Source organism: Nelumbo nucifera, chromosome 7, assembly GCF_055504915.1.
Source record: "Nelumbo nucifera cultivar China Antique chromosome 7, China Antique-T2T, whole genome shotgun sequence".
Lineage (NCBI taxonomy): Eukaryota > Viridiplantae > Streptophyta > Magnoliopsida > Proteales > Nelumbonaceae > Nelumbo > Nelumbo nucifera.
Genome location: NC_142655.1, coordinates 45,189,712 through 45,207,913, shown reverse-complemented (window position 1 = coordinate 45,207,913; position 18,202 = coordinate 45,189,712). Strand labels below are relative to the sequence as shown.

The window sequence follows — 18,202 nt, the reverse complement described above, 5'->3', positions numbered from 1 at the left end:
CTAGTTTCATACTCCCCGTTCACTTGGTTCACAACTAGTTGTGAGTTACTGAAGACATCAATGTGCTTGGCTCTGAGGTCCTTGGCGAGCTATAGGCCGGCGAGCAAGGCCTCATACTCAATTTCATTGTTGGAAGCAAGGAAGCCAAACCGAAACACATACTCCACCTCCTTGTCATTTGGGGTGAGAAGTATGAGGTCTGCTCTGCTTCCTTTAGCATTGGAGGATCCATCCATAAACAAAGTCCAGGTAGGTCGAGGCCTCTCATCTTCTTCGGCTAGTAGTGTAAGTACATTCTACCAAGAAGTCTACCAGTGCTTGTGCTTTAATTGTGGGCCTTAGCTGGTAGTGTAAGTCAAATTCCAAAAGCTTGATGGCCCATTTGGTCAGTTGACCTGAGGTCTCTGGTTTGGAGAGTAATGACTTGAGGGGCTGGCTGGTCAGTACTGTAATGCTATGAGCCTAGAAGTAGGGCCTTAATTTCTTGGTCGAGACCACTAGAGCGAAGGCTAGCTTCTCCACCTTGGTTGGGGTACTTGGACGTGGTGTCATAGAGAACCTTATTGACATAGTAGACCGGCCTCTGGATTCTGTTGTCTTCACATACCAAAACTAAGCTGATGGCCTCGTCTCCGACCGAGAGGTACAAGCATAAGGTCTCTCCCGGGAGGAGTCACATGAGCAGAGGAGGCAACGCGAGGTAGGACTTCAATTCTTCAAATGCTTTTTGGAACTCTTCAGTCCATTGGAAGTCCTTCAACTTCTTGATAGCTCAGAAGAAAGGTATGCAACGGTTGGCTAACTTTGACATGAATTTGCTGAGAGTTGCAACTCGGCCAGTATGTCTCTGAGAGTCCTTGATGGACCAATGGGGCTCTATGTCAAGTATGGCCTATATCTTCTCTAGGTTGGCTTCTATGCCTCGTTGAGTAACCATGAATCCCTAAAACTTACCTGAGGTGATGCCGAAGGCGCACTTGCTGGGGTTCAACTTCATGTTATATTTTCTTAGCACCTCAAAGGTCTTGTCGAGGCTTGAGGTGTGTTGGCTAGCTTTTAGGCTCTTTATGACCATGTCATTGTCGTATGCCTTGATGTTCCTCCCCATCTGGTCTTTGAAGATCTTGTTCACCAGTTGTTGGTAGGTGGCCCTAGCATTCTTTAGTTCAAATGACATCATATTGTAGCAGTAAGCACCATGCTCAATGATGAATGAGGTCTTCTCTTCGTCACCCGGGTGCATCTTGATCTGGTTGTACCCGAAGAAAGCATCCATGAAGCTTAACAACTCGTACCTTGTGGTGACATCGACGAGGTCATCAATCCTCAGCAAAGGAAAGTTGTCTTTAGGGCAGGCCTTGTTGAGATCTATAAAGTTAATGCGTATGCGCCATTTCCCATTAGCTTTCTTAACTATGACCACGTTAGAGAACCATTTAGGGTAGTGTACCTCTCGAATGAAGTTGACGTCGAGTAGCTTATTTACCTCATCTCCGATGGCTTTCCAATGCCTTGATGCAAAGTTCTTCTTCTTTTTCCGAACTGGCCTACAATTCGGGTCCACGCTTAGCCTGTGAGTAATGATTGAGGGGTCAATTCCTAACATGTTAGTGACAGACCAAGCAAAGACGTTGTTAGTTTTGAGGAAGCTTACCAGTTCAGAAATTATGTCTTGAGGGAGGCATGACCCGACTCGTACCGCCTTCTCAGGCTCGGCCTCTTCTAGGGGAACCGAGATGAGGTCCTCAGCTGGCTGGCCTTGGCTCGTTGGTTCGTCCCTAAGGTCGAGCCTCTCCAACGACAAAGCTTCTTTATTTTTGCCTTTTAGTGCTACCACATAGCATTGTCTAGCTGCTTGTTGGTTCCCCTAACTAATCCACCCCATGCTCGGTGGGAAACTTCACAGCAAGGTGATAGGACAAGATGGCCACCTTGAGTGCATGAAGGGTTGGCCTCCCAATGATGGCATTGTATGGGGAGCATATCTTTACAACCAAGAACTTGGTCATCCTAATGATTTGCAGAGGCTCAGTCCCTACTAGGGGTGGCCAGGAGCTGAGCCTTTCACGAGCTATTCAAGCTTGGCTCGTAGAAAGCTTGACTCAACTCGCTTTAAACCAAGCTTCGAGCCTGATATATAGGCTCATTTGCTAATCGAGTTGAGCTCGAGCCCAATGATTCTCGGCTCGTAAGGCTCGCGAGCCTTGTATTAAATAAATATTTTTTATTATATATACATACATACATGCATACATACATACATACATACATACATACATACATACATACATACATACATACATACATACATACATACATACATACATACATACATACATACATACATACATACATACATACATACATATACAATAAATAATTTTATTATAAATATAATAATATTTTTATTAATATAATATTTTTATTTTTATGTATAATAGTAAATTATTTTTTATACTTATGAGCTATGAATTGAGCCAAACTCGAGCTCAAGTTTCTAGCTCGAATCGAGCTCGAGTTTGATACTATTTGTTACCACCTGTTTTTTGCTCGGTCCCTTCTTTGACCCATCTCCTACATTCCCGATGCCCGATCGGACCACACCAATCACTTTAAAGCATGATAAAACCCTAAGAAACCAAATTTTGACCCAAATACCCATAAATCCAACGTTAAATTAACATGATGCATTTTCGATGGTCTTGATTATGCTACATCACCATACTTGATCCCTGATCAAACTCCATCACGTGAAACAAAATCCTTAAACAACCAATCACACAAAATTTCAACCCTAAAATCTTGGATTTGGTTAATCATCCATCAGAGATTCCATTTCGTCACGTATAATACTACGACGTTCTCGAACCTAAAACCCATGATCTATACATGCCTAACACGAACTCTTCCAACAGCCTCATAATGCCAATCCATACCTACCCACCAAATTTTATCCAAAAATTCCCCTATTTGACCCAACATCAAGCCTGGATTCTGTTTTCGCGAATCTTATTTATCAAAAGCTCACCTGTCACAAATCTCCATCATCCAAGCCTTATTTGACCAATCAGACCCACCACCATGTTCAATGACCCAAAAAATCTCATCACATCAAATTTCACGACCAAACACTTCCATTTGATCGTTGAAAAAGTAAGATTCTATTTCAAACCCTCTCGTTGATTGGAAAACCATACGCTAAGACCATGATCTGAACTAAATCAATCAATCTATACCTCTGATCGAAGATCCATCACTTCAATCAGATTCGGGATGTTCAAAAATGCCTATCCACCAAATTTCATCACAAAATTCCCCCGTTTGTCCCTTCATCAAACAAAGATTCTATTTCAGCAAATCTTATTGATCTGAACTTGTCAGCCATAGATTTCAATCATCCTGACCCAATTTGTCCAATCAGACCTCATCACTGTATTCAGAGACCCAAAAAAATCCAGCATGCCAAATTTCATGATCAGATTCATCCGTTTGACCGTTAAACTAGAGAGATACCTTTTGATGCACCAGATTGAACTGCTACATCAGCTATCTCACCTAAGATCTTATAAGGGTGGGGACTGATGTCAGCTCCTTACTTAACCCCATTAAAACTTCTGGACCAATGAATTTGAGCCTAATAGGCTTAAAGAGCCCAAAATACCAAACAGGAGGCCCCCACTTAAAACCAAGAAAGGACAAAACCTTATTTAAAAGTTCTTCAAATTTATGTTTTTTGCCACTATCAGCTCCAAATATGGGGCTGCAACGTCTGGCATGCCCCAATCCCTCATTGGACGCACAAAAACCCATAAGAAGCCACCTAAAATTGAGAAGATTTGTTGCACAAAGAAGGAATGGTCAACTACAGGCTCTCTCTCAAAATCCTTGCCTATTTCAATGAAAAAACTCTACTGAATCACAGACACTGTAGCTGGACGAGTTTCAAACCCACCTCCCTCAATTTTCTCTATAAATAGAGGCCCAACTTGAGCTTGAAGAAAGGAGAGGGGATTTTTCCAACTTCTGTAGCATTCCATTCTACTTAAAATCCCAAAATCCCTAAAACTAAGCACAAGCCTCATCCCCTGTTTTCCAACTTAACACCAGAAACATTCAGCCCAGCTCCTGCCTTGCTCAAGTTACGTTTGAAGTCTTTTTAGTTGTTAGAAAGTTGGTTTCAAGGTTGTGCACGAGAGGTAAGCCTTTTATTCCACTCTTTCTGCTCTTAGTTTAGTTTCAGATTGCTTAAAGTCCTAAAATCTAGGGAAACTTGCATTCCCAACTTCGTCCAGATTGAGAAAAAGAGGTAGAGAGGCAAGGGTCTTAGGAAAGTTGGAAATATTTTTGCCAGATTTCAAGAGCTTTGAGCAATCTTGTTAATTTTTGTTTTTCTAGAATTTGAGCTTGAACTTCTCCCATTTTATGACAGTAGTTTGGAGAGAGGGGTGCCTAACACCTTCCCTCTCCCAACCCTTTGAACCCAAAATCTCTCAGTTAAGTGCTTTCCTTGGTTACCGTTTTAGGCTATTACAGCAGCTTGGAGAGAGGGGTGCCTAACACCTTCCCTCTCCCAATTTTTTGAACCCAAAATCTCTTAGTTAAGTGCTTTCCTTAGTTAAGGACGGAGTCACTATCAAAGGCTTAATTCGAATCTTTCCAAACCCGAAAATGAGGGACCATTTCCTTTAAAAAATGAGTGGCGACTCCAACTCTTTGAGCCAACCATGAGTTTCCCGGAGCTCACAGATGGCAACTCCACTGCGGACTTTTAAGGACCTTTGTGGGTAAACGTCTGGGCTCAAATTCGCACTCAGTTGTTTGCGATTCAAGAAGGTTGGGCATGATAGACCTTCCCAGTGCAATTGAAAACCATGTTTTAACATTCTCTGGCACGGGTAACCTCCTCCTTATGCGCTCAAAACCATCATTGGGACAAATCGTGCCTGAAACTTCACCCAAAACCATACTTTTGATGAAATCACAATCTGGTTCAGTTCCATCACAACCCAGAAATCCAAATCCCACCTTCCTTTCAACCTCCTCGTAACCCAGAACCTCATCGCAACTCAAAAGCTCATCGCAACCCAAAACTTCATCGCAACTTAAAAGCTCATTGCAACCTAGAACTTCATCGCAACCTAGAAGCTCATCGCAACCCAAAACTTCATCGCAATACAGAACCTCATTGCAACCCAGAAGCTCATTGCAACCCAGAAGCTCATCACAACCCAAAACTTCATCACAAACTCAAAAGCTCATCGCAACCCAAAAGCTCCTTGCAACCCAAAACCTCATCACAACTCAGAAGCTCATCACAATGCAGAACTTCATCGCAACTCAGAAGCTCATCGCGACCCAGAAGTCCATCGCAACCCAGAAGCTCATTGCAACCCATAAGCTTATCGCAACCCAGAAGTCCATCACAACCTAGAAGCTCATCACAACGCAGAACTTCATCGCAACTTAGAAGCTCATCGCGACCCAGAAGTCCATCGCAACTCAGAAGCTCATCGCAACCCAGAAGTTCATCGCAACCCAGAAGCTTATCACAACCCAGAAGTCCATCGCAACCCAGAAGCTCATCGCAACCCAAAAGTTCATCGCAACCTAGAAGCCCAAAATCGCAAATCAGTTCAATCTCATTGCAAATTAGAACCTGCTTATCGCACCTCCTTCCTACTCGTCGCACCTTGGAACCCACCCATTGTACTGTATTTCAGTCTTATCGCACCTAAATTACACTCATCTACCCTTTCCATGCCCTGTTATCGCATCGCACCCTCTGTCATAACGCATTGAATGTCTACCACGACTAGCCTTCAGTATAGCAGAAAAATCCTTTTTTGTTTTTTTTGTTTTTTTTTCCTCCCTCCCCTTCTTTTCCTTTGGTAGTCTCTCAAAATTTGTAGTTTTCGCTTTCTTTATAACTGAATATGATTAGCTTAGTTTTGGGTAGCAATAAATTGCATTTGTTCCTTGTTCTTTCCTTTTCTTTTTTATTTAGTTAAAAAGCATCAAGAGAACTTAGCTTCTATTAGATCCCCAAATGTGGCCACTTGGAAACTTGTAGGACTGTTTACAAACTTAAACATGTGGTTGCATTCTCCCCTTGTTTTTTGTTTTGTTGCTTTCCTATTCATTTTTCTTGCATGCTTTAACACTCACAGTCACACAAACTCTCATGTAAATAAAATTAAAATCCTATTTCACCTATTAAAGGAAGGATAGTAAGTGTGTGCCCTTGGATTTTGGTCCTTAAAGGCTCCACCAAAAACCTTTAAATTAGCCACCAACCAAAGAAGCCCATTTGTCCATGGGTGGAGGTTTGAAGGCTAGCAGCCTTGTTGGAACCTCAGAGTCTAGAACTCCCAACAACATCATGCATTACACTTAGATTACCCATACATAGGAGCCTTAGATGGAAGTAAGATAGGAGGACCTTAACAAAATTAGGACTCGGACACTAAGAGTGCTGCACTATGTGGTTGTTGTTCTAAGAAATAAACCCTAAAAGAAATATCAAAATAAACCTTAAATTCCTTAAAAGAAAATCCTAATCTAAGAAAACATCAAAGTGCCCTTTAAGCTATTAATGTTACACCTAAGATCAAAGTCTAAAAATTCAATCAAATCTGAAATCAATATCAAAATCCAATAAATTCACCAAATCAAAAGCTCCCATTTGAAATGCTTAAAGAAGCCTATCTTGCCACTCAAGGTTGTTGTTCTCAAGGCTAAGTAGATGCATGCCCTTATGAGATTAGCTCTTGGGAAATAGCACCAAAAGGCCAATTTTGACCCCTTATGTGCTTCGTCAGGTGCCCATCTTGAGGCTAAGTAGATGCATGACTCTATGAACTCAACTCTTGAGAAGTTGCATCAAAAGGCCATTTTGACTTCTACTATTCTTCATCCTATGCCCATCTTAAGGCTAAGTAAATGCATAACTCTAAGAGTTCAACTCTTGAGAAGTAGCATCAAAAGACCATTTTAACCCTCCTTATTTCTTGGAGTTTTTAGTAGGTATATATATGGCAAGGGTCTAACCCTCTCTTAACCAATATCAAAAGATACTTCATCTCTCAGTTAGTGCACTTCGGTCTCGCCTTGTGGCTTTTGAATTCTATGATGTCTAGTAGGCATGCGTATGGTAAAGGGCATGACGTCCCTTTAACTAGTACCAAAAGATATTCTGATCCACTACGTAACCTTTGTGGTTCCAAAATCTAGAGGTATCCAATAAATACAAATATGGCTAAAGGACTAATCATCCTTTGATAAGTATTAAATGATATTTCATTGATGTTCATTTTCGTTTATTTAAAATAAACTAAGGGTGTTACAATAATGGCCTACTAACCCTCTTCTTTTTTTGATAGAAAATGCATCAACCCTTTTTTGAATATCCAGGATGTTATGCATCCCTTAAAGACCAGATTCTCGAAAAAGTAGATGACAATAGAGCAATTGGAGCAACACCCCGTTGGGAAAATGTTATGAACTTATCACTGGTGCAGTTGGAACGACCAATGCTTAAGGCGGCTTTCGAATGTTAGGTTCCAAAAAAATGGTCTTCTCTTTTGGAGAAATTGAGTTGTGTCCAACATTAGAAGATGTAGCTTATCTCATGCAAATGCCCATTGAAGATGAGATTGCCTTCCCAATTGCCAAGCAAGGGTACAAAGCAGACCTATGCCAATTGTTAGTAGGCAAAAAACTCCAACTAGAGTTAGAAGATGAAGAATCCATCACAGTTCAGTTCCTGCTAAGCCACAACACCCAAGTCTTCAAACTAGATAAGTCCGAGAATGATAGGGAAGGACAACAAAATGCCTTGTTCATGACCATCGTAGGACATCTCTTCTCACTTGACCGCAAAAGGATTCATGCAAGACTGGTCACAGTGTTGCGTCAAATCAAAGAAGCATCATCAGTCACCTTGGTCCCCATGATCTTAGTAGAAATTTTGTGGGGCCTAACCATGTTACAGACACATAGAGCATGGTCATTCGATGGCTCCTTCCAGATCTTACAACTGTGGTTGATACAACATCTACTGTATTTGGTCATCCACACCGGAAAGTTTCTATCTCAACCCACTGATGTGTGACTCATTGCGGCACTAGCAAGTGCACTAGCCGCTCAAGTAATAGAGTAGTGAGTAGAGTATCATTCCCACGAGGACTTATGTAGTAACTACTAGTAATAAATCAGTCTACTGTTATTTGATCAGTCGAAATGTAAAACTAATGAAAATCTGAAATTCTAACTACAAAGTTATTTCTAACACATTGGACCAAACACCTTGTATGCAAGTGAGGAGACAAGCTAAAGATGCATAGAAAAATAAATTCAGCAACTAGTTTTCTAGGCAATTCGAGTAGAATAGGATTTAGCCTTGGTTTGGTGAAATCCCAAAGTAATGAACAGCCTCTCTCGAGCGCATGTTCAATCTATGCATGAGTGATGGTCCTTATATCTCTATCAATGATCTAATCACCATGCATGCATTCAGATCTAGCAATTCTAGGGCTTCATTTCAGCTGGATGATCATCAACTCAGCTGAATGAACACCAACCGAAATTGTGCAAGTTATCTCTAACCTTGCACTCAATTCGGCTCTTGATTGGCAGATCTGAAATCTTAGAGTCTTTCTCAAGCACTCTAGGAATTCCAAGGAAAATGAACAATTCGGCTAGACTGAATTAAAGCTACCTGAATTCTTTCTCAAGTAATTCAGGTATTACAAGTTCATGATCTGAAATCACAGATCTGATTTTAAAGAATAGCGTTCAGATCTCACTATTTCATGATCTGAATTTACAGATCTGAGATTGGAAAATAGCAATTCAGACCTTGTAAATTCATGATCTGAAATTTCAGAATAGCAGTTCGGCCAACAATCCACAATTGATATTCCAAACAAGAAACTTCAAGGTTGAATCTACTTTACTCGAATGAACTTAGAAAACAAATTACAGAATTGAATTTGCATAATACATGCTTTGATTACAGCAAGAAAGGAAAATTTGATGGAGAAATTACATAAATCTTAGCTGAATTTGACTACCAATTTGTGCAGAAATCAAGTGAGGATGAAACCTTGATCTCCAATTGCTTTCTCCCCCTTCGAATTCAGTTTCTTCTTCTCTTGAAGCTGCTTGTTCCTTCTCTCTTCTCCTCCCTTGCGCCTATCTCTCTCTTCTTCTCTCTTAGAACAAGAGCTCAAGGAGAGTTTGAAATCAGGTGATGGACCCTTTTTCCCCCTCTAGAGGCCTCCTTATATAGGCTTTCAAGGAAACTCTTGCCTCTTCTTGAAGTCTCTAGAATTGGGTGTATTACACCCCTCATAAATCTTCTAGAGTGCTCCCTCCTTCTCTTCAAGAAACTTCTAGGAGTTGCCGCCCCTAGCTCCCTTTGGGCTGCTATTTGGGCTACAACTTAGCTTGCTTTTGAGCACATGTAGGCTGCACTCTAGGCTATTCTTTGGGCTGAAAATGGGTTGGGCCGAAATTTCCTTCTTGCTAGGCTTCTTCCCTTGGGTTTTCCAAAGAGTTAGCTTGCACTTCTTGGGCCAAATGAAACTCGTTTGCTCTCAAGGCTGGGCTGGGCTGAACTTGATAAAATTTGGGCTTTCTTTTCTTGCTTTTGCCTTCTTTTTTCTTGAGTTAGTTGCCCCTGAAATCTTCATTACAATTAAGTTAAAAATAGGACAAAATTTAATTAAACCGACATAAAACTCCATGCAAAGACCTCATAAAATATAAATAAGTTGTAGTACCAACTCCATCTCCTCCTCAGGGACACATCTTCTTATGATCTGATTTGCACACAATTTATACAAAAAAGGTTCCTCCCACAGATAATATTTTACCTCAGAAAGGAATTTCTTTTTCTGTTGATATGAAAGGTTAGGAGGAAGGACTTGTGCAGCTAGATAATTAGCAAAATCAGCATACCAAGGATATGAGTATTCCTATATTGAGTACAGCTGTTCATCCGAAAATTCTTCTCAAATGTTGCTAGTTATCTCCTCTTTTGAGCTTACCTTGTCCAACCAGGAGAGATGGTCAGCATCCAGGTTTGCAGCACCCTTCATGTCTCTAATCTCAATGTCAAACTCTTGCAACAAAAGGTTCCACCTGATCAGTCTTGGTTTTGAGTTTTTCTTGGTAAGCAAGTGCCTTAATGCCGAGTGATCTGTGTAGACAACAACCTTGGACAATATGAGATATGAATGAAACTTGTCAAGTGCAAATATTACTGCTAGCAGCTCTTTTTCTGTAGTGTGGTAATTGTGTTGGGGTTCATTCAAGGTTCTGCTAGCATAGTAAATTGTCCTAAAACAGCTCCTATAGCAGAATCACTCGCATCACACATTAATTCAAATGGGAGGGTCCAATCGGGTGCTACCATGATAGGTGCATGGATCAATTTGTCTTTCAAGATGTTGAAAGCATGAAGGCATTCAATTGAAAATTCAAAAGTCACATCTTTCTGAAGCAAGGTAGATAATGGCTTGGCAATTTTTGAGAAATCCTTAATAAACCTCCTATAGAATCCGACATGTCCTAAGAAACTTCTCAAAGAATGAACAGATGTTGGGGGTGGCAATTTTTCAATTGCCTCCACCTTGGCCTTGTCGACTTCTATACCTCTTTGAGAGATCTTGTGGCCAAGTACTATGCCTTCTTGCACCATAAAATGACATTTCTCCCAATTCAACACAAGATGTGTTTCTTCGCATCTAGTAAGAACCTGTTCCAGATTATTCAAACATGCATCAAACGAAGAACCGAAAATTGAAAATTCATCCATAAAGATCTCAATAAAATTTTCAACCATATTAGAAAATATAGACATCATACATCGCTGAAAGGTTGCTGGGGCATTGCATAACCCAAAGGGCATCCTTTGGTATGCAAAGGGACCATGGGCAAGTAAAAGTGGTCTTTTCTTGGTCTTCTGGTGCAATTGGTATCTGGTTGTACCCTAAATATCCATCCAAGAAACAATAATACTCATGCCCAGCTAGCCTCTCTAACATTTGGTCCATAAATGGGAGAGGGAAATGGTCCTTCCGGGTGGCTTCATTTAATTTTCTATAGTCAATACACACACGCCATCCAGTGACGGTTCTAGTAGGGATGAGTTCATTTTTCTCATTTGGAACAACAGTCATACCCCCTTTTTTGGGCACAACTTGGACAGGGCTTACCCAAGAACTATCAGAAATAGGATAAATGATCCTGGCATCTAACAACTTAATTATTTCAGCATTTACCACTTCTTTCATGTTGGGGTTCAGGCGCCTTTGGGGCTGAACAGAAGGCTTGCTGTCCTCTTCCATCAAAATTCTGTGAGTACAAATTGATGGATTAATGCCTTGATATCCTCTACCTTCCAAGCTATAGCATTTTTGTGTTCTCACAGCACTCTTAATAACTTTTCTTTTTGTAAGGGGTTTAGTGCTGCAGAAATTATTACGAGGAGATCTGATGGTTTCTCAAGGAAAGCATACTCTAAATGGGAAGGTAATTGCTTCAATTCAAGGGTGGGGGGTTCTTGGGATGATGGCTTACCTGATGGTCCAAACAATTTGCCTAAGTTCTCTAACTTGAGAAACCCCTTTCCCTGGAATTGAGGCTTATCATTTAGGTATGCTATCATGAGGTTTAATTCTTCATTTTCTCCTTTTTCAAGGTCTCCCTGTTGGAGGCAGAGTTCAAGAGGATCAACTAATCTACTTACCTAGAAGCATTCATCAATTGTCAATTCAATGGCATCAATCATAAAACAAGAATCATCACTAAAGGGTGCATGTTTCATAGCATCAGACATTTTAAAAATAATCTCCTTATCTTGTATCCTAAGGCTGAGTTGTCATTGTTGGACATCAATCATTGCTTTCCCGGTAGCCAGGAAAGGTCTCCCTAAGATCAGTGGGACTTCAACATCTTCTTGCATGTCTAACACAATGAAATCAACTGGAAAAATGAATTTGTCAACTTTAACTAAAACATCTTCTATGATCCCCCTAGGATGTCTAATGGATCTATCAGCCAATTGTAATGCCACTCTAGTGGGTTGGGGATCATTCAATCCCAATTTCTTGAAGATAGAATATGGCATTAAATTGATGCTAGCTCCCAGGTCACATAAAGCTTTTTCAATTTTTAGACTGCCTATAGTACAAGGAATAGTGAAACTCCCTGGATCTTTAAGTTTCTGAGGCAGCTTGTTCAAAAGGATAGCAGAACATTCCTCATTTAAAGCAACTGTAGCCACATCTCCCAGTTTCCTTTTGTTTGCCAATAATTCTTTCAAAAACCTTGCATAGTGTGGCATTTGGGCTAAAGCATCAGCAAAAGGAATATTAATGTGTAAACTTTTAAAAATTTCAAGAAACTTACAAAATTCCTTCTCCAATTTCTGTTGCTTCAGCCAGTTAGGGAATGGAACTTGTGGCTGTTGGTGCATCCCTTGTTGTGCTTCTGGTTGTTCCTTCTTCTGTTGTCTAGTCCCAAGACTTGTTTCTGTCTTGGGTTCAGCCCAATTCTTCTTCTCTACCTCGGGCAACTCTTTTCCACTTCTTAAGGTAATAGCTTGCACCTGCTCTCGTGGATTCACTTCAGTGTTGCTTGGAAGAGTTCTCGGTATTCTGGAAGAGATTAATTGTGCCAATTGCCCCACTTGGTTTTCCAGGTTTTTGATTGAGGCTTCTTGGTTCTAGAACCTGGTTTCCGCACTTGCTATATTTTGTCATCAGTTCCTCCAAAATGGACTTTGGTTCGGGCTGATGATAAGTCTGGTGGAAAGGCTTTGAAGTATGCTGACTTGGCCAGGACTGATTTGAATGTCCCCTCCATTCTAGGTGAAAGGTATGGTGACTTTCGTAACCTTGCTGTCTTGACGAATTGCTGACATAGTCGACTTGTTCAGTAGATGGCCTGAACTGATTACCAACTTGGCAGTCAGTGCTGATGTGGCCTCCCCCACACAATTCATAAGTAAGAGGCTGCACATGCATGGCAGCTATCTGCATTTCATCAATTTTCTTACTGAGTGCTCCTATTTGTGCAGATAGTGCCGTATAAGTATCAAAATTATGCAGGCCTTGCTGCTTCCTAGTTTGAGTCCTTTCAGAATGCCATTGATAGTTGTTGGCTGCCATTTCCTCAATAAGTGCATGGGCAACCTCAGGAGTTTTATTATTTATGGATCCTCCGGATGTAGCATCTAGTATGGTCTTATTTGAGTCAATAAGACCATTATAGAAAGTCTGCACTTGCAGCCAAATGGGGAGGCCATGGTGAGGAATTCTCCTTAGCAGCTCCTTGTATCGTTCCCATGACTTGTATAAAGATTCCCCCTCTTGCTGGAAAAAAGTAGTGATGTCATTCCTCATTTTAGCAGTTTTAGAAGGGGGAAAATATTTAGAGAAAAAACGGCTAGACATTTCATCCCACGTAGCTATTGATCCTGCTGGTAATGAATTCAGCCATGCTTTGGCTTTATCCTTCAAAGAAAATGGGAATAACCTCAGCCTAATGGCATCATCACTTACCTCATTGTGTTTGAATGTGTCACATATTTCTAAAAAGTTAGAAATGTGTGCATTGGGATCTTCGTGGGCCAAACCACAAAATTGCACCGTGTTTTGAATCATTTGTATGATGGCCGGTTTGATCTCAAAGTTGTTAGCAGCAATATTGGGCCTGATAATGCTAGAGGCAGCTCCAGTGAGTGTGGGTTTGGCATAATCCATCATAGTCCTCTACTCAGCCATTTCTTGAGCTTTTCGAGCTTCTTGAGCTTCTTGAGCTTCTTGCTGGACTTGTCTGGCTGCTCTTAGACGGACACGGAGAGTTCTTTCAATCTCCGGGTCGTAGAGGATTTCCTCCAGCTCGACTCTGCTTGTTAGAAACTGTGAAAGTCAAGGCAATAAACAAGATAATACAAAAGAATATAAATAACTAACCTTATTACAACTGAAAATGTATAGTGAATTATTAGAATACAAAAACCTACATCCTAAAATAAATAAATGCAGCTAACTAAAAGCAGATCTGAACCAACATCTTATTCAATATACAGAATTCAATAGCAATTTACAAATTCTTGATCAGCTAGCTACTGCAATTTACAAAAAAAAAAAAAAAAAAAAAAAAATTCTTAGTAAACAGGTCTGAAATCAGTAACCTCTGAGAGTAGAACAATAGTTTACAAATTCCTTCTCTTCACATTGCTGAAATCAATGATGAGATTACACAGATTTGAACTGCTGAGACCTGAAATCTCAATAGCTACTCAGAACAGTAATATACAGATCTGAAATCAGATCTGAAATCTTAGTAGCTACTGAGGACAGCCACATGCGGATCAGCAGTGGCTGTGTTCAGGTCTGAGCTTCATATGGAAAGGCTACTGTATGCTATTGAAGGTCAATACACAGAGCTGAAATTAGTGTAAATAGGATTGTGAGATAGCAATTCAGACATCAGTTCTACACAAAATTGAGATCAGATCTGAAATCTCAGAAGCTACTGAAAACAGCAGTATATAACAGCAGCTACTGATACTTAGAACAGCTGTGACTGCTACTGAGATCAGATCTGAATTCGGTAGCCACTGAGAATAGTACAGTTGTCTTCAGATCTGATTGCAGAAGTGATAAGTAAGGTAATCAGATCTGAAATCTCATTATTTTCAAAAGAAAAAGCAGACCAAAAAGAGCAGAAGCTATAGCAACTATAATGAGTTCAGATCTGCAATCTGAGTTTACACCACTAACCTTATTGAGTACAGATGCTATGCATGGTTTTACACATTCAGATCTGAAATTTATGAGGGTACATGCATAAATCATTTACACATTCAGATCTGCAATCTTAAATTTCAGCAGCTTGTATGGCTGCCATCTACTGTGATTAGGGCTGATATGAGAAGTCAGCAAGGAGAATTGGTGTATACAGATCCGAAATCAGTGGTTATGAATGGTAGCAAAGTTTCAGGTCTGTATATCTGGTATGTTCTAACATGCTTCCCATAAGACCTGCTAAATCTCCGAATTGATGTGGGTTTCAAATCTGAAATCATGGTGAATACAGGTCTGATTTCAGATCTGAAACTCTGAATTGAAAGCACTAAGTTAGAACAAAAATGCTTCATTAAGTGTTCAGATCTGATTGCAAAAGTGATAAGCTGTGTGATCAGATCTGAACCACAAAATATGCAAGCAATTATAGCAATAAGTTCAGGTCTGAATTTTATAAATCACAGTTAATGCAATCAGAACTGTACTAGCCGCCTATGCATCATTCGGCCATATATTGATAATTTTCTTTTTTTTTCTTTTCTTTTGAGATGAAATAGAACACAAAGAAGTAATACAACTATACTACTGAACAAAATCTCCCTCTTTTTTTTTTCTGGTGTGCTCAGATCTGATTTTTTATTTCAGTATTGAAATCTACTGTGTACAGATCTGAACTCCCCTGTTTTTATGAGCTATACAGACCCAAAAACCAGCTAAACTCAGCACTAAAACAGTAATCAAAACCAAACAAATCAGCAATAGAAAAAAAAAATAGAGTAGTAATATCAGTAATGAAGAATACTATATGCAGATTTGTACAGAACTGAAATCAGCTAACAGTTAAAGAAATCAGCAATGAAATTTTTATTTTTTTATTTTTTGTGTGTGGCTCAATTCTGAATTCTGATTTCAACAATGAAAATTAATGTATACAGATCTGAACCACACCCTTTTTATCGAATATGCAAGACTAGAATGCAGTTACACTACTGAAACTAGAAAAGCAGACATAAATTTTTTTCTTGTGTGCTCAAATCTGCATTCTAATTTCAGCAATGATAGTGAATGTATGCAGATCTAAATCACACAATTTTTATGAAGTATACAGAACAAAAGAAAACACAACTCCACTACTGAAACTAGAACATTATTTTCTGAAACATCCAAGACTATACTACTGAGACTAAAACAACAATCGTCAATGAAGATCAGAAATCATTTTTTTTCAGTGTGCTCAGATCTGATTTTTGTTTTTTTTTTATTTTAGCCATGACAGTTAATGTATACAGATTTGACCCACACTATTTTTATGAAATATGCAAACTAGAATGCAGCTCTACTACTAAGACTAAATCAACAATCGAAGATGAAGTAGATCATCAATGGGAAAGAGAACTAACTAGATCAGCAATGGAGTTTCATGCATACTAATCTGAACTATAATGCACAAAATTGAAAATCAGATTAACAGTGGCTAGTTCCTAATATTGATACAACAAGTCCCCAGCAATGGTGCCAAAAACTTGATGTGTGACTCATTATGACACTAGTAATAAATCAGTCTACTGTTGTCTGATCAGCCGAAATGTAAAACTAATGAAAATTTGAAATTCTAACTACAAAGTTATTTCTAACACATTGGACCAAACACCTTGTATGCAAGTGAAGAGACAAGCTAAAGATGCATAGAAAAATAAATTCAGCAACTAGTTTTCTAGGCAATTCGAGTAGAATAGGATTTAGCCTTGGTTTGGTGAAATCCCAAAGCAATGAACAGCCTCTCTCAAGAGCATCTTCAATCTATGCATGAGTGATGGTCCTTATATCTCTATCAAGGATCTAATCACCATGCATGCATTCAGATCTAGCAATTCTAGGGCTTCATTTCAGCTGGATGATCATCAACTCAGCTGAATGAACACCAACCGAATTGTGCAAGTTATCTCTAACCTTGCACTCAATTCGGCTCTTGATTGGCAGATCTGAAATCTTAGAGTATTTCTCAAGCACTCTAGGAATTCCAAGAAAGAGGAACAATTCGGCCAGACTGAATTAAAGCTACCTGAATTCTTTCTCATGTAATTCAGGTATTACAAGTTCATGATCTAAAATCACAGATCTGATTTTATAGAATAGCAGTTCGGATCTCACTATTTCATGATCTGAATTTACAAATCTGAGATTGGAAAATAGCAATTCAGACCTTGTAAATTCATGATCTGAAATTTCAGATCTGAGATTTCAGAATAGCAGTTCGGCCAACAATCCACAATTGATATTCCAAACAAGAAACTTCAAGGTTGAATCTACTTTACTCGAATGAACTTAGAAAACAAATTACAGAATTGAATTTGCATAATTCATGCTTTGATTACAGCAAGAAAGGAAAATTTGATGGAGAAATTACATAAATCTTAGCTGAATTCGATTACCAATTTGTGCAGAAATCAAGTGAGGATGAAACCTTGATCTCCAATTGCTTTCTCCCCCTTCGAATTCAGTTTCTTCTTCTCTTGAAGCTGCTTGTTCCTCCTCTCTTCTCCTCTCTTGCGCCTATCTCTCTCTCTTCTTCTCTCTTAGAACAAGAGCTCAAGGAGAGTTTGAAATCAGGTGATGGACCATTTTTCCCCCTCTAGAGACCTCCTTATATAGGCTTTCAAGAAAGCTCTTGCCTCTTCTTGAAGTCTCTAGAATTGGGTGTATTACACCCCTCATGAACCTTCTAGAGTGCTCCCTCCTCTTCAAGAAACTTCTAGGAGTTGCCGCCCCTAGCTCCCTTTGGGCTGCTATTTGGGTTGCAACTTAGCTTGGTTTTGAGCACATGTAGGCTGCACTCTAGGCTGTTCTTTGGGCTGAAAATGGGCTGGGCCAAAATTTCCTTCTTGCTAGGCTTCTTCCCTTGGGTTTTCCAAAGAGTTAGCTTGCACTACTTGGGCCAAATGAAACTCCCTTGCTCTCAAGGCTGGGCTGGGTTGAGCTTGATAAATTTTGGGCTTTCTTTTCTTTCTTTTGCCTTCTTTTTTCTTGAGTTGGCTGCCTCTGAAATCTTTATTGCAATTAATCTAAAAATAGGGCAAAATTTAATTAAACCGACATAAAACTCCATGCAAAGACCTCATAAAATATAAATAAGTTGTAGGTTCATCACCCACGTACAAGGTAAAAGAAATATTGAGCACTAATCCACAAGTAGCAGTGTTGACAGAGAAGCAAAACTTGGCATCATTGCAAAGGGCCACGGAAGGAAAGATCAATTGGAACATTGGGTTGTCCATTCAAGAAGGGTGTAATCAACCCCATTTAGCCACAGAAGGAAGAGAAAGCATGGTTCTAGCAGGTTTATACGGATCACCACCATATGTCCCAATACGAGTCCTAAGGCA

The 18,202-nt window shown here is 39.7% G+C and overlaps 2 protein-coding genes and 1 non-coding gene across 11 annotated transcripts; 1 reads left to right on the top strand and 2 right to left on the bottom strand.

Annotated features, from left to right (window-relative positions):
- Positions 1–8,917: 8,917 nt before the first annotated feature.
- On the bottom strand, positions 8,918–17,758 carry LOC148790447 (uncharacterized). 9 transcript variants are annotated; one of them, XR_016078376.1, is made up of 7 exons: positions 17,252–17,751; positions 13,569–13,928; positions 12,415–13,379; positions 11,286–12,332; positions 10,657–10,759; positions 10,050–10,201; positions 8,918–9,686 (listed from the first exon to the last, which is right to left on the bottom strand). XR_016078376.1 is itself a non-coding variant. In XM_088891111.1 (7 exons), the coding sequence occupies exons 4-7, from the start codon at positions 11,349–11,351 to the stop codon at positions 9,557–9,559; spliced, it is 444 nt and encodes a 147-aa protein (XP_088747237.1). In that variant the 5' UTR covers positions 11,352–12,332; positions 12,415–13,379; positions 13,569–13,928; positions 17,252–17,758; the 3' UTR covers positions 8,918–9,556. The 9 variants fall into 9 exon arrangements, 1 of the variants encoding a protein (XP_088747237.1); XM_088891111.1 differs by having other exon boundaries at positions 8,918–9,679; positions 17,252–17,758; XR_016078371.1 differs by having other exon boundaries at positions 12,415–13,928; positions 17,227–17,757.
- On the bottom strand, positions 11,885–12,349 carry LOC109115569 (uncharacterized). The gene has a single exon (XM_088892298.1). The coding sequence runs from the start codon at positions 12,347–12,349 to the stop codon at positions 11,885–11,887; it is 465 nt and encodes a 154-aa protein (XP_088748424.1).
- LOC148790448 (small nucleolar RNA R71) lies at positions 13,306–13,412 on the top strand. Its single transcript, XR_016078986.1, has one exon. It is a non-coding gene; the product is annotated as a small nucleolar RNA R71 (small nucleolar RNA).
- Positions 17,759–18,202: the final 444 nt, after the last annotated feature.